General features: G+C 55.9%; 8 protein-coding genes across 8 annotated transcripts; 3 read left to right on the top strand and 5 right to left on the bottom strand.

Moving 5' to 3' along the window:
• Positions 1-980: 980 nt before the first annotated feature.
• Positions 981-1841, bottom strand: GCG54_00002143 (Survival motor neuron-like protein 1; the record flags this gene model as incomplete). The annotated part of the gene is made up of 5 exons (XM_045402240.1): positions 981-1096; positions 1225-1327; positions 1438-1543; positions 1612-1682; positions 1749-1841. The coding sequence occupies 5 exons, from the start codon at positions 1839-1841 to the stop codon at positions 981-983; spliced, it is 489 nt and encodes a 162-aa protein (XP_045258602.1).
• An 817-nt stretch (positions 1842-2658) lies between these two features.
• GCG54_00002142 (putative RNA-binding protein) lies at positions 2659-3947 on the top strand (the record flags this gene model as incomplete). The annotated part of the gene is made up of 3 exons (XM_045402239.1): positions 2659-2689; positions 2743-2898; positions 2953-3947. The coding sequence occupies 3 exons, from the start codon at positions 2659-2661 to the stop codon at positions 3945-3947; spliced, it is 1182 nt and encodes a 393-aa protein (XP_045258601.1).
• A 1110-nt stretch (positions 3948-5057) lies between these two features.
• Positions 5058-6905, top strand: GCG54_00002141 (GRIP domain-containing protein; the record flags this gene model as incomplete). Its single annotated transcript, XM_045402238.1, has 4 exons — positions 5058-5106; positions 5181-5308; positions 5366-6468; positions 6521-6905. The coding sequence occupies 4 exons, from the start codon at positions 5058-5060 to the stop codon at positions 6903-6905; spliced, it is 1665 nt and encodes a 554-aa protein (XP_045258600.1).
• Positions 6906-7406: 501 nt separating this feature from the next.
• On the bottom strand, positions 7407-8536 carry GCG54_00002140 (uncharacterized protein; the record flags this gene model as incomplete). Its single annotated transcript, XM_045402237.1, has 2 exons — positions 7407-8451; positions 8517-8536. 2 exons carry the CDS (start codon positions 8534-8536, stop codon positions 7407-7409), a joined length of 1065 nt encoding a protein of 354 aa, XP_045258599.1.
• Positions 8537-9337: 801 nt separating this feature from the next.
• GCG54_00002139 (uncharacterized protein) lies at positions 9338-11395 on the bottom strand (the record flags this gene model as incomplete). The annotated part of the gene is made up of 2 exons (XM_045402236.1): positions 9338-10704; positions 10759-11395. 2 exons carry the CDS (start codon positions 11393-11395, stop codon positions 9338-9340), a joined length of 2004 nt encoding a protein of 667 aa, XP_045258598.1.
• Positions 11396-16783: 5388 nt separating this feature from the next.
• GCG54_00002138 (Chromatin modification-related protein png1) lies at positions 16784-19582 on the bottom strand (the record flags this gene model as incomplete). The annotated part of the gene is made up of 4 exons (XM_045402235.1): positions 16784-16905; positions 16964-17805; positions 17875-19159; positions 19543-19582. 4 exons carry the CDS (start codon positions 19580-19582, stop codon positions 16784-16786), a joined length of 2289 nt encoding a protein of 762 aa, XP_045258597.1.
• Positions 19583-19979: 397 nt separating this feature from the next.
• Positions 19980-21166, bottom strand: GCG54_00002137 (Dehydrodolichyl diphosphate synthase complex subunit SPAC4D7.04c; the record flags this gene model as incomplete). The annotated part of the gene is made up of 3 exons (XM_045402234.1): positions 19980-20577; positions 20629-20888; positions 20945-21166. 3 exons carry the CDS (start codon positions 21164-21166, stop codon positions 19980-19982), a joined length of 1080 nt encoding a protein of 359 aa, XP_045258596.1.
• Positions 21167-22128: 962 nt separating this feature from the next.
• GCG54_00002136 (uncharacterized protein) lies at positions 22129-22990 on the top strand (the record flags this gene model as incomplete). The annotated part of the gene is made up of 2 exons (XM_045402233.1): positions 22129-22383; positions 22445-22990. The coding sequence occupies 2 exons, from the start codon at positions 22129-22131 to the stop codon at positions 22988-22990; spliced, it is 801 nt and encodes a 266-aa protein (XP_045258595.1).
• Positions 22991-23222: the final 232 nt, after the last annotated feature.

Below are 23222 nucleotides of genomic sequence, written 5' to 3'. Positions count from 1 at the left end.
CGTATGGCGCCGGGATGCGCAAACGGCTTGCCGGCCGCATGAAGCCTTTGTGCTCAAGAAAGTCGCTGCAATCTGTTCTGATTTCCTCGGAAACATGTAAACCTCGCTAAACAGCCTGACGGGCCTTCAATCGCGAGCCTGAGGAGATCGGTGGACACCGCATCTCCACGTTTCTTTCCAAGTCCGGCTTGAGACCCGGTTCCGATATTCCAATTACTACGGCAATGGACCAACCCATACGTCGACTAAGACCTCCCTATCGTTGTTATCTCCAACGACACACGAGGCCATCTCGGCTACCTAGGTTGGCACTAGTAGTGTCATCTCTTCTATCCCGCTATCCCGCGCTGTTAAGGCTCCTTTCGGATCTTGCTCCGCCTTGACCCCCATGCGTCTTACAACTTGGCTTGCAGAAGCGCGTAAATGGACACTTTAACGAAATGGGGACAGGGGTCTTATTCCCTCCTGCTGCAGTGCGGAGAGGAGAAGATTGACCAAGCCTAGACCCGTCCACAGTGAAACAAAACGAACTCTTGGGCGAGAGGACAAGAGCGCGCTAATTGCTAAATTTTGTCGCAGCAGCCACGAGGTTTACATGGTTGCATTGGGGCTCTCGAAGGACCCGCCAGCCCAAGTTCGCCCGACCCCGACTTGGACAACCAAAAGAATTCCTCCGTCCCAAGACCGACAATCTGGGCACTGCAACTGCAGAAGAACGGATAAAGTGGCGAATCAGAGCGCTGCTGACCGAAAAGCCTGCGCTCCTGTCGTTCGTGACACATGCCATGGCGAACCTCAGACAAGGAACGGTGTGGCGCTGTTGCATCATCGGATGATGGAACAGATCGTGTTACAGACTCGGCCTCCCGCACGTCGATCAGATAAACTCTCGCGTAGCCGCTTCTCAGGACGGTCGACCTCACCCCATTCCCCACACCACCCTGTCTTCCTTATCCCAGGTCAAAGGAGTCAACTCAGCCTCATTGTCGCGGCTCTTGTGTCTGCTGCTGTTGCTGCTGCTGGCCTTCGTAAAGGCCAGTGTAGTATCCGGCGTAGTACCAAGACATCAGTAGTCTCTTCAGTCCTTCGTCTTGCACTGCAGATCAAAACCACAAGGGCGTCCTGGTCAGTCACGGCTTCTTTGATCCATTGGCAGAACGGGAGCGGCACTGGGCATATCGCAGCCTCAACATCCCGAGTACGCAGGGCATTCATTACACATACCTGAGCCAAGTAGACCTTGCGGGCCCGTTGTCGCAGGACTTGGGACGCTGCCGCTGCTGCCCGAGATAGGCTTTGCGATGGGCGCGCCAACTTTGGACTGAACCTGGAGCGAGCAAGGAATGCGTCAGCGGAAGCGAACAAGATGCAGGACAGATAGATGCCAAGCTTTTCTGATCTGCCTGGATTTCCTCTGGGGTGAATGGGTTGTTTTACATCCGTGCTGCCGCCCGCCCCTTTCGTTTCGTGGGCTACCTCTTCGTCGTCCACGATCTCAGGCTGATCGACCGCTTTCGTTTCTGAGTCGCCGGTCTTATGGGTCCTAGGAGATCATGGAATGTCAGAAATGATCTTGGTATTGCATAAATGTGGAGGAGAGTCTGGTCATACTGGGATTCGGAGGTCTCCTGAAGATCGACATCCTCGAGCCTGCCTCCCTTCGCGTGGATGCTGTGATACTTCTGCCCAGACGATCAGCCGTTGACACTCGTGGGGATGTTCTCCTGGCCCAGACGGGGGGCTCTTACCTTGTACTCGTTCAGAGCCTCATTCCAAGAGTCTATGAGGGCAGAATCGTCCCAAATTTCAGCATGCGTCATATCCATGTCGTTGCTAGGCATCTTGGTTGCTGTGTAGGAGCAGTCTCAATGACGGAGAAGCACGTGTCTGGGAAAATTGGCAGTGCAGGTCGAGCCTTTGGTCTGTTCTCGACTGTTCAAGTGCCAGAGACAAGGAACAAGGCCTGCCTGACGGTGTTGTGTAGATAGAGTGAGTTTGAGAGGTGAGCGTGTGTGTGGACCCAGCGGTTCCTGTCGAAGCCGTCCGATTGATGCAAGGAATGAAGTTATTCCGGTTTCCTGGACAGGTTCCTGTTTGGTGCTGCAATTTCGCTCAATCGCTTTTATTCTTTGGCAAGTTGAGTCTAGAGGCGCGCACGTCACCTTCGTCTGCTGCTACGGTACTGAGGCCAAACGACGGAGTTGCTAGGTGAGATCAGGTGTTGTACTTCTTGGGCTTTGTCAGCAACAGACAGTATACCGACGGGAGCACTTAGGCCAGTCGGTTAAAGCGAGTATTTAGAAATTGAGATGTGTTGTTGAAGATGACGAAGTTGTTGCGGCTCAATGACAGGAACCGAAATGGTCTTTCGAGCGACAACCCGCACAGCGATTGAGTGAGCTCCTTAAGAGTTGAGCTTAGCGCGTCGCGGTGCTGAGAGCTGTCGGATTCATCGCTCCTTCAGCACCGATGCCCCGCTAAAAAGTCACTGGCCAGAACAGCTCGGGGCACCGTGCCAGCGGGGTGCTAGCTTCACCGCCCCCGTATCTGCGTGGCAGAATCCAGGAAATTTTTATTTTTTCGTTCTTGCGATAGGTACTCGACCGCTGGTACCACTGATTTGTCTACACTCAACAGCATCTCCAACCAATCACAAATATGGCCCCCGAGCTGAGGAAGAGAACCAGATGTGAGTTACAATCCCTCCGCGATCTCAAACTTCAAATTCTTACGTTAGTACAGCGGTCACCGCGGCTGAGAACGCGCCCGCGGCCAAGAAGGCCACAAAGGCCGAGAAGGTCGAGAAGACCGAACCTGCGCCCAAGAAGGCCAAGGCTGAGAAGGTCAAGGCCGAGAAGGTCGAGAAGGTTGAGAAGAAGGCTACTCCCAAGCGCAAAGGTATGGAGCATCGTCGGTATCCTTTCGCGCATTGGCTAACGACCAGTTCTGTAGCCCCCGAGGAGGCCTCGCCCGTCGCCGCGAAGAAGCAGAAGCCCGCGAAGGCCACCCCCAAGACCACCCCGAAATCCAAGAAGGCTGCTGCCAAGCCCGAGCCCGCTGAAGAGCCCGAGTCCGAGCCCGAGACCACCGAGGTCGTCGAGGAGGAGGCTGAGACTTCTGTTATTCCTGTCGAGGATGGCGGCGACTCTGACGAGGAGATCGATGCCGACATCCAGGCACTTGCGGCTGGATTGGACCCGGAGGACGCGCCCGAGGCTGACGGAACCCTCTTCAAGGAAGGCCAGGACGTGGGAACGATCCCCAAGATCAGCAAGAAGCAGAAGAAGTCCATTGGAGGATCAAGCGAGGAACCCGGCGTGGTTTTCATCTCGAGACTGCCCCATGGTTTCTACGAGCACGAGTTGAAGGGCTACTTCTCTCAGTTTGGCAAGATTAACAGGCTGAGACTCGCCCGCAACAAGAAGACCGGCGCAAGCAAGCACTGGGCTTTCATTGAGTTCGCCGAGGAGAGCACCGCCCAAATTGTCGCGAAGACCATGGACAGCTACCTCTTGTTTGGCCACATCCTCAAGGTCAAGACCGTCCCCAAGGAGTCGCTGCACGAGAACCTGTGGAAGGGTGCCAACAAGCGCTTCAAAAAGATCCCATGGAACAAGATGGCTGCCAACGAGGTCGCAAAGAAGAGGACGGAGTCGACTTGGGCTCAGAAGGTCTCTAGGGAGGAGAAGAAGCGCGAGGAGCGTGCTAAGAAGCTCAAGGCGATCGGATACGAATTCGACATCCCCGACCTGAAGAAGGCCGTCGCGCCGCCGCCCGAACCCATGGCTATTGACGCTCCCGAGGAGCCCAAGGCCATTGAGGCAGCACCGGCTGAGGAGAAGCCTGCTGAGGAGGAGGCTGCCCCTGCGGCGGAGGATGAGGCAGCGGAGACGCCCAAGACCAAGGCAAAGGCGAAGAAGGGCGGCAGAAGAAAGTCCAAGAACTGAACTCCTTCATGATATCCCGCGTCACGAGTGTTGTGTGAAAAAGTTGTTCTGCATATTTCTACTGCATTTAATGCTTGGGGAGTCCATCAAAAGGGTAATCACTGGGATTAGTATGTACGCGCATAGCGAACCCGTCGCACCCATTCAAATTGGGGCAAGCGCCGGGATTATAAAAGGCGAATCTACTCTGCTTCAGCGTCAAAAAAGATCAAGTCATTGGTTAAATAGGCTCGATCAAAAATTATGTCAGCGAAGGGTAAAATATGTGAAGAAGAGAAGAAGAAGTGGAAAATTTCGTCACGAAGCAGAGCTTCTTGAAGGTCTTGCGACTGATAAGATAACGCTGAGTCAGCAACCGGAATGGGTCCTTAGACTCAGCTGTCGGCGCGCCGACCTTGTGGTCGCCAACTCCCCAGTCACCGATGCACCTCGTAAAGCAGGGTTGTATCTCTCAGTCATCTGCGCCATGCATTTCGTAATTGCTTGTATTATCTCATGTGAACAAATACGGGCATTCAACTGAAGAATAACATTGGTCACCTTATTTTCGGAAAGCCACCTAAAGTCAATGTCAGACTGCGAGACCAAGGTGTGATTCGTGTTGTTCAGTTGACCAGTTGTCGAGGCCGTCGTTTCATCTATCGATCCTGTGCTGATACATGCCAGGACACTGTTTAAGTTACAAGTTAACTTAGATTTCTTGAAAGGAAAAAGCAATCGAATCTACTGATTCCCAAAGAAATAAATTATAGACCCTATCCAACGAAGCTCGTTTCAATTGAGACTTGTGAGAAAGACCGTTAGTGCTCAGCAAACGGTTGGCGCTAGACGCGCTGTCCTTAGCTAATACTTATCGTTATCGGTGCTTTTAGTGGAGCTTTCCGACCAGTGTGGGGGACCGGGGGGCAGTAGGTACCTTCCGCGTGTGAAGTGAACACGCTCGCTAATTTGCGAACCTAGCTTACGTGGTGTAAGTACATACCAACCCGCCCGATGCCAAACTAGACATCTTGCAACCTCCCGACGAACCTCGAAAAAATAGCCCATTCCACTCGGTGTATACCAGCTCAAGGGGCTCTGCGCGCCTTCCGATGCATTTGAGAAGCCAAAATGTCGGCCGCCGCTCCCTCTAGTGACCCGGTCCAAAACGCATCTTCAGGTTCGCTGATTGAATCCGCCCCTCGGAGGCAAATGATGCGATCGCAGCGCTAACCTGTCTGGCCACGCATCTAGGGAAAAAGAAGAACAACAAGAAGAAGAAGAATGCCAACAAGCCCAAGGAACCGATAGAAACCGACAGCGCTACCCCGCAACGCGACGCTGCCGAGGATGGCGATGATGAGCCGGAGACCCCGGTGCAGGTGATACTCCCTTGTGTCGTTGCCTTTCTAGCCCGGTTGATCTGACTGCTGTCGCAGGACGCCGCACCCACGGAAGAGTCCAGCCCCGAACAGACCGCAGACAAGGACACAACGGCCAATGGCCATACCGAGAGGCCGACGAGTAATGGACATGCGAACCCACCGATAGAGAAGCCGACATACGACCCGGGAGCTGGGGGAGATGCCACCGCGAAACTAAATGCCCTCACACAGGAAAGAGAGGCACTACGAACAGAGGTCGAGATATTGAGGAAGCAGCTGGAGACAATTCAAGGAACACACGATGAAACCATTTCAAATCTCAAGACCGAGCTGGAGGAGACGTCATCGGCCAAGGAGCAGGCGGAGGAGCAGTACCAAAGCCTGCTGGAACGTGTCAATCACCTCAAGTCTACACTCGGCGAACGTCTGAAGCGCGATCGAGCCGAACTCGAAGAGGCCAAGGAGCGAATCGAAGAACTCGAGGCGCAGAACGAAGAGCTGCAGAATGGCTCGAGAGCATCTGAAGATGAGCTTGCTAAGCTCAAGGAGGAGCTGCAGGATACCTCTCGCGAGGCAAATAGCCTGCGCAGCCGCAGCAACTTGTCCCAGCAAAACTGGGTGAAGGAGCGAGAAGAGCTGACACGCGTGGTGGCCAGCCTCAAGGAGGAGGTGGAGACAACGACGAATGCCATGGGCGAGTGGGAGGTCATTGCTATGGAGGAACGATCCGTTAAGGAGAGCCTGGTAGAAAAGGTATCTGAACTGGAGGAGCAGATTCACAGCCTTAGAGAGGGCTACGAGAGCGCCGCATCCGAGCGAGATCATCAGTCGCAGGTTATCGACAACTTGCAGAAGGCGTTGCGCGAGATCCAAGAAGCGCGGAAGAAGGAGCTGCGCGAGATGGTCGAGACGTCAGAGGAGCAGCTCCAGGCCCTGAAGAAGCTGGTCCAAGATGCGGACGCCAGAGCCACGGAGGCCGAGACCGCCAAGGACAACCTCACCAAGGAGCTTGAGCGGACAGCGCCGTTCGAAAAGGAGGTCAAGGAGAAGAACCTTCTCATCGGCAAGCTGCGACACGAGGCCATTGTACTCAATGACCATCTCACGAAGGCCCTCCGCTACCTGAAAAAGACGAAACCTGAAGATAATGTTGATAGGTATGCTGCATTCACCAGCCTACACCATTGCAATCAACTAACCCTGCCTTAGACAAGTTGTCACGAATCACATGCTCCACTTCCTCACTCTGGACCGCGGAGACCCCAAGCGCTTCCAGATCCTGCAAGTCATGGCCGGCTACCTCAACTGGAACGACGAGCAGCGCGAGCAAGCCGGGCTCGCGCGGCCCGGCACCTCGACAAACAGCCTGCGCTTGCCAGCTTCCCCGTTCCACCGCACGCCGAGCACGCCATCCCTCAGCGCAGAGTTCTTCTCGGACACGCCGACGTCAGCCAACAAGGAGTCACTCGCCGACCTGTGGGCTGGCTTCCTGGAGCGCAGCGCAGAAGAGGGCCTGGATCAGGCTGGAGCGCCGCGAGACCGCAAAGATAGCGCCAGCAGCGCGGCAACGAGGCCTGACACCCGCGGCGGATAGAGGTCGTCATCGTGGTATGGACAGCCGTCTCTCAAGTGACGGGAGACGGACAAGCGGGGCTTCCTTTGGGTATCGAGAAACTCAGCGTGTTTCTCACGAAATGCATACCGCCGCGCTGTGACGATATCCAGGCAGCCGGCATGTTATACACATGTTATATAAAGAAGAAAACTGGCGTTGTTAGCGCCCGCGTGGGAGGGCAGGCATTCAGATGAGCGGGCATGTAGCATTGTCGTTGTTCAGGGGGACAGGGAGAAGAGGACCTGGTTCACGGAGACGGGAGGGCAAAGCCGGGGGGCTGTGATGGGAATGGCCCGATCCAACAACAGAGGAGGGAATGGGAACACTTTGCGCATTACCGGCCCTAGAGGCGTATTAAAAATAACATGTTTCTCTTCTGGACTGCACAAGAAGTATTTACAACGTATCTGCATTACTGGGAAAAGAGGTGCACATTGGTCCTGCGTCTAACACTGTCTATGTCTCTCATCTACCGCGAGTCTACTGCGCCTGCTCTTGGCCCTGTTCCAGAGGCGAAAACACGCTGTTGGCATAGTTCTCGGCATCGGCAGTGATGGTCTGGATATTGATACGGTTCTCGAGAGCATTGTTCACCCCCTCGATGACCTCCCGCTCCTCCATCACTTCCCTGACGAGCCGCACCTCGTGCAGCCAGTACGCCTGGCTCCTGGTCCTCAACTCCTCGTCCCTGAGCGTGGTGTTCTTGACGATGCCAAGGGCGTTCATCTTGCTTCGGACGCTGTTTAGCAGGCGGTTGCTCGCCTCGACGCGCTCCGCCTCGGAGGGCGGCTGCAGGAAGGCGCGGCGGGTGCTGGAGAGGAACAGGAGGCCGCCGAGGCCGACGTCGAGCAGCGCGAGGGCGACGTAGCGCAGGGCGCGGGCCTTCCAGTAGAAGAAGTCGATCTCGGGGAGGCGCAGAGCGGAGGCGTTGGCCGAGTAGTCGTACTGGTTCACCAGGCTCAGGTCGGCGATGCAGAGGGCGGCGGCGGCCATGGTTGCGTAGCTGCGCCAGCGCGCGCCGTCGCGCCCCGTGATGGTGCCGGACGTGACCACCGCAATGACGACCAGGTTCAGCAGGTGGAGGAGCACGATGGCGGGCAGGGCGTAGTAGAAGTAGCTCTTGGGCTCGTCGGACTTGCAAAAGGGGCAGTCGGCAAGGGCGGCAGGGCCGAGGTAGAGGTACAGCAGGCGGGACTCGAGGTTGACGAAGCGGGCGCGCAGGCGCTCGTCCGCCTGGGTGAGGAGGCCATCGGGGCGGAGGGAGGCAAGGCGGGTGAAGAGGACGTCGACGGGGATCTGGAGGCGGGACTGGGTGAGGGCGAAGACGTTTTCGGGCGCGAAGGGCGGGAGCGTCTTTGCGAGGTAGAAGAGGACGAGGACGGTCAGCACGCCGAGGGCGCGGGCGACATGAGGCGGTGGGGGAACCGGCTCGGCGCGGTGTTGCGAGGCAGTGCGAATAGAGCGGTAGGCTGAGATTGCCTTTGGCAGGAGGATTGGGCCGAAGACGAGGAGGAGGGAGCGCAGTCTGAAGTCGCAGAGTGTCAGTTGCTGTTGGTGGTGATGGACGTTGAAGTGGACAGGGTAGCTTACTCGGCCCAGCCAAAGGCCATGATGGGCGGTTATGACACGGCTGGCGTGTCTTGCCCTCCACAGACTGTACCGAAAATACAGAAACGCAGAATCGCCCAGAGTCTCGCGGCGGTACAGAAGCTCGAGAAGGCTGAGAGAAGTGTCTTCTTTGGAAAGTTGGAGGGGTCAAGGCGTAAGGCTGCCCGTGTTCCAAGGACACGGGTAAGATGGGTTTAGTTTCCGCCAAGAAACCATGCTTGGCTTACCTAAGTGTGAGGTACTCCAGGCGATAGAACCTAAGTTAGGAGCTGTGTCCGGGGCAGGGATCAGCTGGCTTTGGCGGCCCCGGGTGACGGCACGATGATGTATCCCCTGCAGGTACGCCGAGAGCTCTGGTCGATTGGGCACGACGACGTTACAAAGCCCGCCATCAGCAAAGTCAGCGCTACTACTACAGCAGACGAACCCGGCATGATTCACACGTTTGGTCAAAGGTCAAATTAGGTGTTGAGCATAAAGATTAGGGATTATGCCACTCGTTCTCTGTATTGTACATCAAGCCAGTCATTCGTCGTAGCTGCTTGCTCGCTATGCTTTTTTCTGTTCATCTGATGTTCTTCACTCGATCTTTTCCGCCTGCAGCTCCGCGGATCCTTCGCCCCGTCGTAAATGAAGTAGAAAAACAACAAACTTTTTTGTTTTGGTATCCCAACTCCGCCCGATGATAAATATGCCAATGAGAAAATTGCATCGAAAAACAATGGCTGAAGTCTGAAAATGCCCATGAGTCGCTTTTTTGGTTGATTTTTTGTCGTCGTGTGTCGAATGCCGTTCACATGCATTCATAGCTTGCGTCCAAACATGAAGGACCCGTACATGCCCCCGACTTCGGCGCGCGCGACCGGGATCTTGCGCATGCCCCAGTTGTCGGCGCCCATCTTCCACCATCGGTAACCGCGATCGCTATCCTTGCGGTGGTCCTGGAGTCGCACCATCCAGCATCGGCTTCCGATCTCCTGCAGGGACCAGCCGATACGCTCGAGGACTCTGTTCCGGGACAAGCTCTTGAACGATTGCTCCGAGACCTCCACCACCTCTAGCGGCGCCGAGCTCGGGCGAAGCAGAGAGTTCCGAGTCGAGAAGAGGTCGACGAGGTCTAGCTCGCTGCCCCAGAGGTCCGAAAGGTCGAGGTAGCGCAGCGTGTGGGGCTCCTCCTCCTTCTCGGGGTCCGCCGGCTCAAGAAGCTTACCGGCGGCATTGACGTCCATGTTGCGCCCGACGGCCAGTTCCTCGAGGTACTTGGTCAGCGGTCGCAGCAGGTCAATGTGGATATCGTCCATGCGACTGCCCTTCAGGCTCAAGGACCTGAGGGTCTGGGGCAGCACCGGGATGAGCTGTGTTACATCCTCCACATCCAAGAGTTGGTGGCTCCGAGCATCGGTGGCCACACTGAGGTAGACCAGGTTCTTGACCGCCGGGTGGTTGGCAAGGAAGTCGATAACGGCAGGCGCTGTGAGCAGAGTGCACTTGGCAATGTTCAAGTGGGTGATCCTGGCCGTGACCGGAATGGACTGCAGCGCGCGGTCTGAGATCTTGGTCTGGGCAAGGTCCAGGTGCGTGATGTTCGTCAGGCGCGGCAGGATTTTCTCGAAGAGGGTAGAGGGGAGTGTCAAGCACTTGTGGAATGACAGTCGCGTGACAGACAGCATGTCGGGCCAGTCCATGGCTACCAGTGATGTGAATGAGTTCTTGAAAGCCGGCGAGGTGCATCCGGCAAAGTCCAGAGCCTGCAGCCTGGGCATGCCAAAGAAGAGCTTCCGCAACACGTCCGCGTCGAGATCGTCGTCGATGTGCTCCATGGCGAGGAACTCCTGTAGATGAGGCGTCAATTCCAGTGATTGCACCAGTGTCTCGGCCGTCAAGTTCCTAGTGGTCTTGCGCTCGCTGGCAGACTCGAACAGGGTCGCATTGTTGAAGTGGCTGAAGTCCATGCGCCGTACAATGGTGCCCAGGGCAGGGTACATTGTGATGTTGGACAAGAACTTGCGGAAGATTCTCGAGTGTGGGATGGTGATGTGCTTGTAGAGGGTGTTGAGCGTAGCGGCGTGGAGTGTCCTGGAGGTCAAAAGAAGCGCCATGAGATCGACGTTGCGGCGCGCGGTGCCATATGGCGGGGGGATATCGAGTACGAGGAGCTCAATGATGGATCCTATGAAGCATTAGTCTCGTCTCTGGTGGTCCAAGAACATCTGGTTCGACTCACCTAAGATCTCGAGAGGAAGCCTCTCCATGGGTGCGCGGCCGCCAACATGCTTGTCCTTGACCTTGGGGGAAGCTGGGGGAGTGCTCCATGACATGCGCAGTGCCTGGAGGTCGCTGAAGCTCCGGCTGGCCGTCTTGCCCTTGACATCAATCTGCTTCCAGCCCTTGAAGCTGTTGGCAGGATACCAGCCGCCATGGAGTCTGCTGTTGGGGTGGGTGACGGGAGGAAGGAACTGTACTTCACCCATGTCTAGGGACGGGGAGGCCAAAGGGGAGGGAGAGTTGGAGGAAGAGTCAAAGACGACAGCGTCGTTTGCCTTCTGTGCGTAGGAAGAGACCTTTGAGGAGGTGAAAGTCTGCGCCAAGTCGGAGTCGTTCTCGCGGATGGATGAGAAAGAGGACCTGCCGTTCTTTTCTGGGGTATCAGGTCGGTGCGGCTCCGGGTTGTCCATTTTGTATTTGGTCTGGGCCTGGAGAGACGGAGAGCCGTTGTGGTCGTGGCCGAGACCGTGACTGTGGCCTGTCGGAGAAGGGCCTGGGGGGGTGTGGTCCGGAGTCTGGGACGACGAGGTCTGCGAATGGGGTACAGGCAGGAGAGGTAGAGGGAGAGGTAGAGCTGAAGGTCGCGGAGTAGCCATGGCTGCAGGAAGTTTACTTTGACCTTGAAGGTCCGTCCGGGTCGCTGCGCTTGTTGTTTCAATTGTTGCACGACACACCACCAGCAAAAACCACACGAACCACTCCAACGCACACACGCTCGCTTGCTGGGTTGTCTGTCGCGCGCGTGCCTGTCGCTGTCAAGCTGGGGTCTTGGGGTGTGAAGAAAAAAAAATCCAAACCAGCTACCCCGTTTAAAGTAATCGTGCTGCCCTGCAAGCGCAAAACGCAAGTAACTCGAGGTTACCGACTTTGCTGCAAAAGCACAAGGCCGGGGGCCCGGGACCGTCGATAGAGCAAGCCTCAAGGGCTTTTCTATTAGTCAAAGACCGGGGCTTTTAGGTAAGAGCAAGCTGCTGCGATGCGGGGAAGATGGTGGTTTGGCGTGTTCAGGTGGTCCAACCTCAACGTTCTGAAGTGTAACACTGAAGCCAAGTGACAAGTCTGGAGTACGAATAGAGACGCGGCGCAATCCAAGATTCTTGGGGGGAACGAGACTGGACCCTTGTTGGTGGAGGGTCCTGGGGATGTGAGGAGGAACGGCGGCGGCGGCAGCAGCAGCAGCAGTAACAACAGGAAAGGATCGTAGACTGGGGATGGATACAGAAGTGAGTGGTGCGTGACACAAGGAAAGACGTCTTTTTCGCAATCGCTGAGGTGATGTGGTGAGAGGTTGGCTGGGCTTCAAGGCGACGGAGCAGGGGCAAGAGATGGAACTCGTCCAACGGATCGATCGCGACTGACTGGGAGTGCAGCTTATGGGCGTCTCGTCATGCGGAGGAGTGGCTGGTACTGGCGTTTGTAACCGGGTGTGAGTGAGTGTGTGTGTGAGCGGCCCGCAGATTAATATAGCAAGTCGAAGAGGCAAAGGGTTGCTCTTGGCCAAAAATTGGGTAATGAAAACAGAGGAATGGAGACTTGCCCGTCACATGAGCATCCAGAGCTTCATCCAGATGGAGGCGGAGCCTTGTCCATACATGACACGGCGCGGTACGGCGGTACGCCAGGTCCCCAGGTGACATGCTTCGTGCTCACGGACGGCGACGACGACGACGACATCCATCCAGGTCGGGTACGGTACGGATACAGGGACGAGACATTGACAAGAGGGATAGATGGATGGCGACAGAACCTCTAGAGGTAAGGGCTGGCGACACGAAGCAGCCTGGTCGCCAACGATTGGACGGGTATTTGGTAATGAGAATGTCATGGGTGTGTTGCGTCGAGCCAGTCGGCCATTGAAAGCAAGCAGAGCATAACATCATTGCTCGCGTTTCCAGTCCATTAAACGGCTGCGCGAGATGTGTCAAGGAATGTCCATCTTCCGGGGATCTCAGGTTATGTGCCCAACGTCTGTCTTGTTCCGGACAGGCCATTGTTTGACTGTGTGTAGTCATAATCATCCCGAGTTATAGGAAGCATACCTCACGTGGACAATAGTTGACGAAGGGTGTGTGTGGTGAAGGCGGTTAGTCACTCTCTGGTCAGTGTTTGTCTGGTAAAGACGACGGGAGCCGTGGCCTTGGGCAGCAGCCAGGCCAGGAACGGGAACGGTAAGGCATGACAATGGTGCCCGCGCAGCTCGTCGGTCGGTGCGGTTTGCTCTTGGAACCGGACGGGGCGACTAGCGGGGCGAAGGGCCCGGACCCAGACCCAGATCCAAGGGGGAGGGATTGAAAAGTTGAGGACTCATATGCGGGAGAGGAAGGATTTGTTTCTTGGTAGGACGATCCAATTCCACTTGGGAAGATGGGGAAAGGAGAGAAAAAAAGCCTGCCCCGTCATAAGGAGGGTCAGCAAAACGAGAAAGAAAAAATGCGAGAGGGTCGGGGCCATTGGGTGCGCTGAGCTGAGCTGGAGACCTGGAGACGTGGACAGGTTTGCGTTGGAAAGCTTGGCTTGAGAAGTGATCAGATGAGGCGAGGGAAAGGAGGTTTGCAAACGTAATGGTAACAAGCTACGACTAATGGAAACTGGGAAAACTTTTCAGCATGGCGCCGAGACCTCTCAACCGCCGAGTCACGTTGCTCAAAGACAGCGTCCCAAGTTACCTAATACAAGAAAAGGAAGTGTACCTTGCTTTTTGTACCTCATCAGAGTTACATCGAACACCAGAGTCTCACTCTCGCAGCGTTGTACTCACTCAGTCTCTGGCAGTTAATTCCAACCTCTGCTCCAGCTGCATAAGGGAATTGAAACGCTGGCAATGTGCGGGACGCTCCCTTACGAAAAGCAAGTCTGACGACAGACGATCGGGCGGATGAGATGGATCATGGAATCATTGACTCGGAACCACTCCCGTGGACATTGGCATCTCCTCGGCTCGGCGCCCGGCTTTGCTATTCAATTCAACTCATTGCCCCTCAAACACCGAGCCCGCCATGAGTACCTAACTAATCCCAAGCTGCGATGTCGCTCCATTCCAACGCCCGAGACGTCCGTTCCGGTCGTCGGACTCCGTCTACTACTACGGGGTCAGCCAGCCAAGGCAAAAGCCTCCAGACTCTGTGACGATGATGGCGAAATGTCGTCTGCAGAGTCGAAAGGTCGGGGAAATTTGCATCAGCGCAGGGCAAGGGGCCGTCGGCCTATACCCAACTGCCAATTTGCTTGGCTTTACCTTACCGCAGTCACCACGTTGCAGACCGCTACCGCCGGGGCGGAATACGGCTCCCCCGCCAGATATTGCAGTCAAGTCACGCTCAAAGCCAGTCACCTCAGTCATCTGACCTTTTTGCCCACCCCATTTGCCCATTTGCCCATTGCCGAACGATGCGGCCCTCGGGCTGTGCGGCGAAGGCTCGTCAGAAAAGGAAAAGGAAGAAGCAAGAGACGAGGCGCACGTAACGGTACGAGCTGAAAGGCCTACTCAGACGGGGCCACACAGGATTTAGAAATTACTGGAAGGTGTTCCCGGACCACGGGGACCGCCATGCTCGACAACCGGATGAGAGAGATGCCCCATGCCAGGGGTCATCGTCGGCGTCAGCAAAGGTCACCACCACCTCTTATTTTAATGCACTTACCGGACAGACGACGGGATACTTGAGGTACCTCTCTCTCATACTATGCATGCGGCCCCCGGCTGGACCCAGCGTGGCAGTCACCTCGCAAACGCAGCCTGGAAGATCGACGACCTTCCACCGGCTCACAATATGGTCAAAAAGATGCGAATGAACGGGAAGATCCTAGCACCCGTGGCATCCCAGCGGATCTCCGGTTGGCGGGCTAGGAGGAACTTTGTTAGCCGCGTGGTGTGTGGTGTCTGCCCCAGATTATCCACCTTTTGACGCAGAGAGCCCAGGCAGGGAAAGCGACAGAAAAAAAAAAATCGTAAAAAAAAAAATCTGATGGACCGAAGCCAGCCGCCTTGTGCCATCTCCCCGGTACCCTGCCCGGCTAGCGCGCAACACATTTGCACAGTTGCAAAGCTGAAGAATGGGCAATGTTCTGGCCATTCTGCAGTCACTGTGAGCTTGGCGGACTTTTCTCGCCTTTCGTCTGGTGTTTTGGGGTTATGGAGGCAGTTGGTTACCCGTCGGCATGGTCCTCTCTGATGAAACCAACATAACATAACTCTGCCCATTGCTCTTCAGCTACGTTTCCCATCGGCCGTGGCTCTGGTTCCCTGTCCCGCAACACTCGAGAGAGAGTTCCGTCAAACCCGTCACGCGGCGGTAGACTAATAAAACCACAGCATCAACAAACGTGTTGCTAATAGTTAGTCATTAGTTGCAAAGTGTGTCACCAAATGTCCCCATCTTCCAACGCCATTGCGCCATGTCCACCACTCATGGTACCTTGCAGCTACTAATAACACTCCCACCACTTTGCGCCCCTCTTGTATCTCAAAGTCACGCGCGCACAATTTCCGACCAGCATCTCCGGAGACAAATTAGCAAGCAGCAACCGCAAACGAAGGCAAGGGGCAGCACCAAATGGCCAGCTGCTGCCTTTGACTACAGAGAGTCAAGCCATGCTAGCTCCCTCAAACAATTGTGTAGCGCATAACTCGTTCAGCATGCCAGTGACCAAATATCAAACAATCCCAGCAACACCAAGCCGAGCCAGTCAACCACTCAGCGTCGCCCAAAGCTTCCCCAGATTTTCCCCTCAAAAGCCGGCTTTGCACTAACCTGAAGTCGTTTCTCGATCACACACCCTGACGGATGGCAAAGTGCCTTACGTCGGCTTCACTCACATCGCCATCACTTGCCTGCCCACCACTCCAGTTGCCTATTGCCCTGTCTCTATTTCAGGCAAGTCTCCCCCCGCAAGCGCAGCAGCGGCTCAACCACACTCACCAGAAGAAAAAAAGGGGGCGGGTGACAGACCCCAGCAACTCACTTTCCCTTTTCAACTCTTACCCCAGAAATTCCTACCCCGGCCCAAAACGACCAGGCCTGCATTGCTCGTCCAGGGGTGTTTTGTACTCCTTGCAGTCTCTGAGGAATTCGTGTACCTCTGACGAGCCCCTCACCGCGTACAGAACACCGACACTCATGGATATCCAAACCACCTCTGCCCACGTCCCTCTCTCACCCCCGATCTGGACCACGTAAACGTTTCCGTGTTTTACTCCCCACCTCACACCTAGATCACCTGTGTCCGAGTCTCTCTCTTTACCCCTTTTCCCCTACTTTCACCGCCAATGCATGCATCGTGACCTTTGGACCTCCTCCGTACTCCTCTTTATCCCACAGGCACCTTGGTTTGAACAGAACCCCCGACGCGGCATCCGCTGCAGCTTCCGCGGAATCGCACTGCTGAAACTCGCTGGGCCAGAGCACCGGGGAACGTGGCCGGCATAGAGGACAACCCCGTCCGAACCGTTGAGGCGAGCACCACAGCACTGCAAGATTCCCATTGGGTGGAAACATCTCCTTTTGAGCATTTCCATTAAGCTCTAGCTCCGAATTAGATTTCTCTTCCATCCCGATTCGGGGGGCCCCTATAGACATTGCAGCGGTCAGGCACACACACGCTTTCATCCTCCAACTCGTCTTCACAGAAAGACCCTTCGCGCCACGGGCCAGATCGCCACCAGGTGAGCCGTCCCAAGATGTGATACGCCCCCTCCTGCTTTGCCGTCCCGGCAGTATGTGCTGTACTCCATTCCCGAGGGCAGCTAGCTCATGTACCTTGCTCCATGTTGATTTACCCCGCGATCCCAATGCTCGTTAGGTAAAAGGTATCTAGAGGTCGGCCAAAGACGAACGTGCCGACCGACCTACACTCCAAATCAAACCAACGCCGTGTAGAAATGTGGGACGTTCCACGCTGAAAATACCACTTTGTACTCATCATCATAATCCCCACTTGCCGTTGTGTCGTGCAAGCCGCACGGCGAGTCACATTGAAAAAGTCATTCAGTACTGCGGACCCCGCTGCTTGCGAATATTCATGGCGTTGGGGAGCAGGTTGTACTTGTGGGACAACTTCTTGCCTTGCTTTGCCAGCTTCTGAACACACTCCTCGCAGTACCATTTTGCTGCGTCAACTGTTAGCTTCGTCCACATATACATTTGGTTGCTTGTTTGCAAACTTACAGCTTCCCTTTGGTGCTACCTTGAGACCAACACAGTTGAGGTGGAACCATTCCCTCTCGCAGTTATCTGCGTCGCAAGCAACCATCTCACCGTAGCTGACGCTAGTGCAGTAGCAGTATGTTGGTTCGTCTTCCGTGTAGTCGTAGCTGCGCTTGGCCCTGATCTCTGCATCCTCGGCATCCTCGCTATCTTCAGCCTCATCTGCTGGCTTGGGGGCAGCCTTGGTTGCCGCCGCCGAACTGCTCTTCTTTCGCTTGTTTGTGGTGCTGTCGGTGTTGCGAGCCGATTTGGGCCGTGCCGCCTCCTGGAATGTAGCCATTGCAGGTGTTGACGGCTTACTGGCACGCCCGCTCTTTGTCACTGTTGCAGCGGTGACTGTCTGTGGTACTGGCGGAGGCTCGATCGGGGTCTGTGGCTCCTCCGGCTTGGGCGTTTCCTTTTTCTGCTTCGCTACTGGTATGCTTGGTTTGATGGCCGTCTCGGTTGTCTCAGGCTCCTTCTTCGTGATCTCCGGCACAGGAGGTGCGGATGGCTCTTTAGGTGCAGGCTGCGGTTCGACCGTAGGCTTGGGCGTCGCCATCACAGGCGCGACCTCGGGCGTCGCTGGCGGGGCTCCGTTCGGCTTGGTCGACGCAGACGAAGGCGGCCGAGATTGCTTTCCCCCCTCTACCGCCGCTTGTGTAGTGCTCTGCTTGGCTCGGGAAACGGTCGGCACTTTAGGCGCCGGGGGCACCGGGGTGACGGTCGGAGCAGGAGAGCCTTGAGGCATCGGTGGTTCGGGGAAAGTGCTGAGAACTGGAGAGGACGTGACGGACGGGGACATGGCCGCAATGCCGTTCTTGCTGTAGATCACCATACGTCAGCAAACATGTCCTTGAATTGGACCGAGACTTCTTTTCAGCGAAACATACCTCTTCTTTGCCTGGCCGGTACCAGAAGGTAGGGCCTTTCGCTTCTTCGGGCCCTGCCCTTCCGGGGCTGGCGTCTCTCTGGGACTCGTCGTCTTCGCCTTGGAGACGTTGTTTCCAAAGACGGTGCTCATCGCGCTGGGTACATTGTTTCCACTGGGCGTCTTCTCGACCTTGCGTCTCTTGGGCTGCGGCGCCGTCCCGTTTGTTGTTCCGTTTGTGGAGATGCCTAGGCCTACGTTGGCGGCGGTCTCGGCCGCTTTGCGTGCTTTGCTTCCTCCGTGACCCTTCTTGCCGGCCTCGGGCTTGGGTCGAGCCTCAGCATCGTCACCATCAGTCTCTTGGTGCTGCGTCTTTTGGTTTTTCTTTGCCTGCACCGCTTGCTTCCGCGCGTCGCTTCTGGCAGCTGCTTCCTCTGCGAGCTGCTGAGCAGCGGCGGAAATAGCGGCAGCGCCCTCGCGCCGTGAGCGCTCAGCATGTGCGGCCTTGCTGACGGCTCTGTTCTCAGGGTATGCCCAGTGTGTGTTGCTTCCCCATTTTGCCTCCTCACTGAATTCGCTCTCGACATGGGGCCAGACGTCGTCAATACGGGCAAGCTGCTTTTGAAGAGCGTCATTCGCGGTCGAAATGACGTGGTTCTTTTCTTCCAATGAACCCAGCATCTCTTGAATCTTGATAGCAGTCTGTCGGAAGAGCTGTCTTCTTGGCAGGTTGCTTGGGTCGTATATGGACGTCGCGTAGGAGCCGTCGGTTGAGGGGGCAGGAGGAGGGGCAATAGCTCCGAGAGGGGCTCCGCTGGAGCTGTTCTGGGCACTCATCGGAGCAGAAGCCGGCGCGACACTGCTAGATGCGTCGTTAACCGGTCGGGGCTGCGGGGCTGGCGCGCTCATTGCAGCGTCGACAAGCTGGAAGAGGGCATCTTCGGGAGCAACAATTTTGGCATCGACCTCCTTGAGCAGAGTAAAGTGTCGGACCATCTCTTTGGGAAAAGCGGCAATGGCATCGGAGAAGTATGTAATAGCGGGAAAGATGTCGATGGGCTGGTCAGAAGAGGAACCACCGGTGAGCGAGTCCCGACCGCCGCCGGATCCTCGCAGGCCAGAAGAGACGCGCGGGGGATTGGTGCGAGTCTGTCGAACAGGCTGGGACCGCCTGCTGGACGGCGTATCCGCCGCGGATGTTTTGGCCGACTTCATCGCGACTTCGGTCGGCAAGGCGCGCGGAACGTACGAGGTCGTGGGCGGGAGAGCGAGGTCGCAGCGACGAGTTCTCGGGACGAAGTGCCGCGCTGGGCAGGGGGAATCTAGAGTGGTCTCGCCGTGCAAAAATCGAAATATAGGTGATTATAACGTGTGAGTATAGCAATCTAGAGCATTCTGGTCGTAATGAAGGCTCGGGAGGTGCTGAACAGCATCGGTGGGTGAGGGGAGTGCGCGAGGAAAATCAAGAGCGACGCCTCGGGATGTTCCATCATCCACGTCTTTTTGGGGATCTGCTCTGCCGCGGGCGGAGGATTGGCTGAGGGACCCCATCCGTCACTTAGCGAGCCATTTCAGCCTGAGGCCCCCGTAGCTCTCTCTCCTGGCAACTGGACCTCAAGGCCCCTGGACCGCTGACAACTGCCCAGGCCAGACCTGGTTTTCTCCCACCTCCAGCCACCCACTAGCTTACCATCTGATTTCGCGCCCAGCAGAAATGCGAAAAGCCACATTGATTGTCGTCATTCCTCGTCTTCTTATCGTGGTGCGCCACACCTTGATAAGGCTCACATGATGGATGCCTTTGGGCAGCCAAGATACGTTCCATCCCAAGCTGGGGAACTATTTCTTTGTCTGGAATTCCAAAGTCCAAATATTTAAGCACACAAACCTTGAAATAATCTGCTTTATTTCTCAATCGGCATATGAGTCTTGTGGATATCAATGTGGTTTACAATCACTGCCATGCTGGTATCAGTCCCGCCGTTCCTCCTGCTGTTGACGCGACCTAGGCCGGAGGAATCCTAGGCCGTTGCTTTCCCTAATCAGGGACCATTGTGAGATATAGAACGCCTGTCCACTCCATCGATCAGAAAGCAGCCCACTCATTACAGATTCGACGTCACGGGCTTAGGCGAGCTTCCGCGCATTAGCGGCGATCTGTCTAGGCCTCTCATCTCTCTCGATTGTTTTTTGCCTCCATTGCCATTCTAGAAGGACAGGGAGGAAGTGCTGCAGATCGAAATCGGGCCACAGACACTTGAGGAAGAAGATGTGAGTGTCCTGGTGGCACTGCCAGAGCATGAAGTCGCTGAGCCTCTCTACGCCACTAGTTCGAACGAAGATATCCAACGGGGGGTTACCAGCAGTGTACATGTGGTTGTTCAACGTTTCGGCTGTGATGGTCTCCGGGTTCTTCAGGCGCATTCCGCCAGAGGAACCGGGACGGTGATTTGGTGGCGACGGCGAGTCTGGAGGCAGGGTCGTTGACGATGATGCGCCATCATCGCCGTCTGACCGGGATGAAGGTGCTGGGGATGTGTCGCGAATGGTTGGAAGAGGCTCGCGTCGGTCTAGCTGCTTCGACATGATCTTTTGCGAAATGCGCGCGGCAGGGAACGGCGTGTACTTGGGACCCGGGGGCATCATATACTCCTCCACCGTGGAGCGCATCGCTGTCGCCATTTCCTCCCTTGAAGTGTACGGAAAGCAGATGTTCAAGACGTTGCTATCGAGGTCAGATCAATACTCCTTACGTCCGAGTTTGCACATTTCTTACCGCTTGTTGTACTTGGTCATATCCACAGCACGATCGACAACGTCGAGCACGTCCTTGCGGATGAGCTCCCTCTGGCCGAGCACCCGAACCGCCGCACCATATCGATCGAGCAGATCACCATGCTGTGTCAACTGCTCAAGTTTCACCTTGGCCAGCTGCATCAGCCCATCGACCTCGTATTGCGGGCGGTTGAAGTTTTCGATGCTGAAGGCGTAAACTGTCACGACTCGGACGCCGCACTTGTAGCAAATTTCGAGAACCTGCACTCTGACGGTCAGTCATCATTTTGGTAGGAATGGCTCGGAGTGATGCGCACCCGTGCAAGGGCTTCAAAACCGTGGTGGTGGCCCTCTATCGTCTCCATGCGCTTGCCTCGGGCATACCGCCTGTTGCCGTCCATTTCGAAAGCGACATGTTGAGGAATTGGCCCTTGCTTTAACGCTCCGATGAGCAGTTCGCGCAGTTGATTAATCGCCCACTCCGCGGGCGGGGAGCTCAACAGCCATCGGCTGATGTGGTTCAGAAAGATTTCTGACATGGCTTGCGGACTTGGATTCTGGCGCGACCTTTGGCGGAGGAAACCTGGCTAGTTGTGCAGTTGTGGACAGGAATAAACTGACTTGAACAAGTTACAAATTTTGTGAGGAGAAAAAGACGAGTATGTCAACCACAAGTACAGAGAAAAGAAAGCACAAGAACCGGTTGAGCCACTGCGTGATGGCGCGTCAGCTCTGTTGGCAACTTGGACAAGTACCCGCTTGATCTCAGCATTCGGCCACCAGAAGCTTGGAGTCTGGAAGTAGCGGCGGCGGCGGCGTGTGCCCAGAGCTCTGCGCCTCACAGAAACACGTCGCGACAGGGATGCGCAAGGGAAGCAGGAGCATCACAAGTTGGCAGAAAAGCGGTGGGCCAATGAGACTGTACACATGCCCCGTGTTAGCGGGTGATGCGGGTGAACAAGCCACACCCTTCCCGACCATCAGCCCTCCAGCCTCGCTATTGCACGGGTTGTCGTGGTCTGAACCGGTGGGACGTTGCCCTTGCCGATGAGGCTTGCCTTACCTAAGGTAAGGTGACATTACTGTGGCGCTGGAACGCGGACCCGAGGCTGGGTCATTCCCCAAACCCACCCACTGTCAGTCAGCTTAGAGGTCATTGTGCAGGTGCTGCCGCATGCGTCGAGCTTCGAGTGGATTTGACACCGGCCCAAAAAACCACCTGGCAACATTGGCCGTACGGCCTCCTCAATTCATCCACGACGTCGTCGGCCACTCAACCCGCGTCGAATCACTCGACCTGAAGAGGCAACACGTATCGGAATATCCTGCCCGAGACTGCGCTGCAAGGGAGTCGAATTGAGCAGAACAGAGCTTCCTATCGCCAGGGATCGCCCACTACCTGAGCTACCTACGTACCTCTCCCTGCCCCTCTGCTCTGCCCTGCCGATCGAGAGTGATCCAGACAACAAGTCGAGCTACGATGCAATAGCACCTCGACAACATGTCCTTCACGAATGCGCCTGTCACGCGCACTCTTGTCCTGGGCTTGGTCTCAGGCTCCATTGCGGCTAGCCTGTTTGACGTCAAGCACTACTTCTACATCATTGTCGACACCCATCTCTGGCGATACCATCAGCTCTGGCGGCTGCTGACATATCAGCTATGCTGCACCAACTCCAGCGAGGTGCTGTTCGCCTCCATGACTCTCTACCACTTGAGGGTAATTGAGCAAATGTGGGGTTCGAGGAAGTACGCCGTGAGTTAACTCCAAATCCCAAGCACGTGAGGCCTCGTGATGCTGACTATCGCCGTCGCAGTCTTTCATTCTCGTGTCGTCACTCTTCACTGCCGTGATTCCGCCAGTATTTCTGTCCCTAGTGCTACGGCCATTGACTGCAGGCTTATTCAACTACATGCCTGCTGGGCCGACCCCGATCATATTTGCGATCCTCGCGCAATACCACGCCGTGATCCCTCATATTTACCGATATCGCGTTGCGGCATCCGCTGCCCCGCCGACCAATGATCAGTTCGTCGGGCTCACTTTCTCCGACAAGTCGTACCGCTACGCACTCGCCATCCAGCTCGCGCTTTTCCAGTGGCCTGGCTCTCTGCTTGGTGCACTCGTTGGGTGGGTTGTCGGATACTCCTGGAGGAACGACTTTCTGCCAGGCGCGATGACCAAGTGGCGTCTTCCCGGCTGGATGGTTGGCGTCAGGGGCCAGAGGAGGCGAAACGAATTCGAGGGACTTCAGCGCAGGCTAGAGAGTGAAGGGTCAACTGCAACCGCTTCGGGAGCTCAAGGCGTTGATGCGGATGCGGGGCGTAGAAGACCAGCCGGCCAGGATGGTCGGGAGGACTGAACAAACAAAATTCAAATACCAGGCATACTCCAAGGGGAATAAATGATGCTTGTCGTTACTATCGGAATCGCTGGTTGTCACGGCTCTGCGGCATCAGTCGTAGTGATACAGCCTACAAAGACAGGCCTGAGAAGCTCACTGATGCGTTGATGTAAGACTCAGTGACTGACAGGTCAACCAATCAGTAACAGATCAACTCCAGCCCTGCATTCATATGCATTGTAGTTTGTAC

This window comes from Colletotrichum gloeosporioides, assembly GCF_011800055.1.
Source record: "Colletotrichum gloeosporioides strain Lc1 chromosome Unknown consensus_84, whole genome shotgun sequence".
In the NCBI taxonomy this organism is placed as follows: domain Eukaryota; kingdom Fungi; phylum Ascomycota; class Sordariomycetes; order Glomerellales; family Glomerellaceae; genus Colletotrichum; species Colletotrichum gloeosporioides.
The sequence above is the reverse complement of the archived record's forward strand: the minus strand, read 5'-3'. Positions and strand labels throughout refer to the sequence as shown.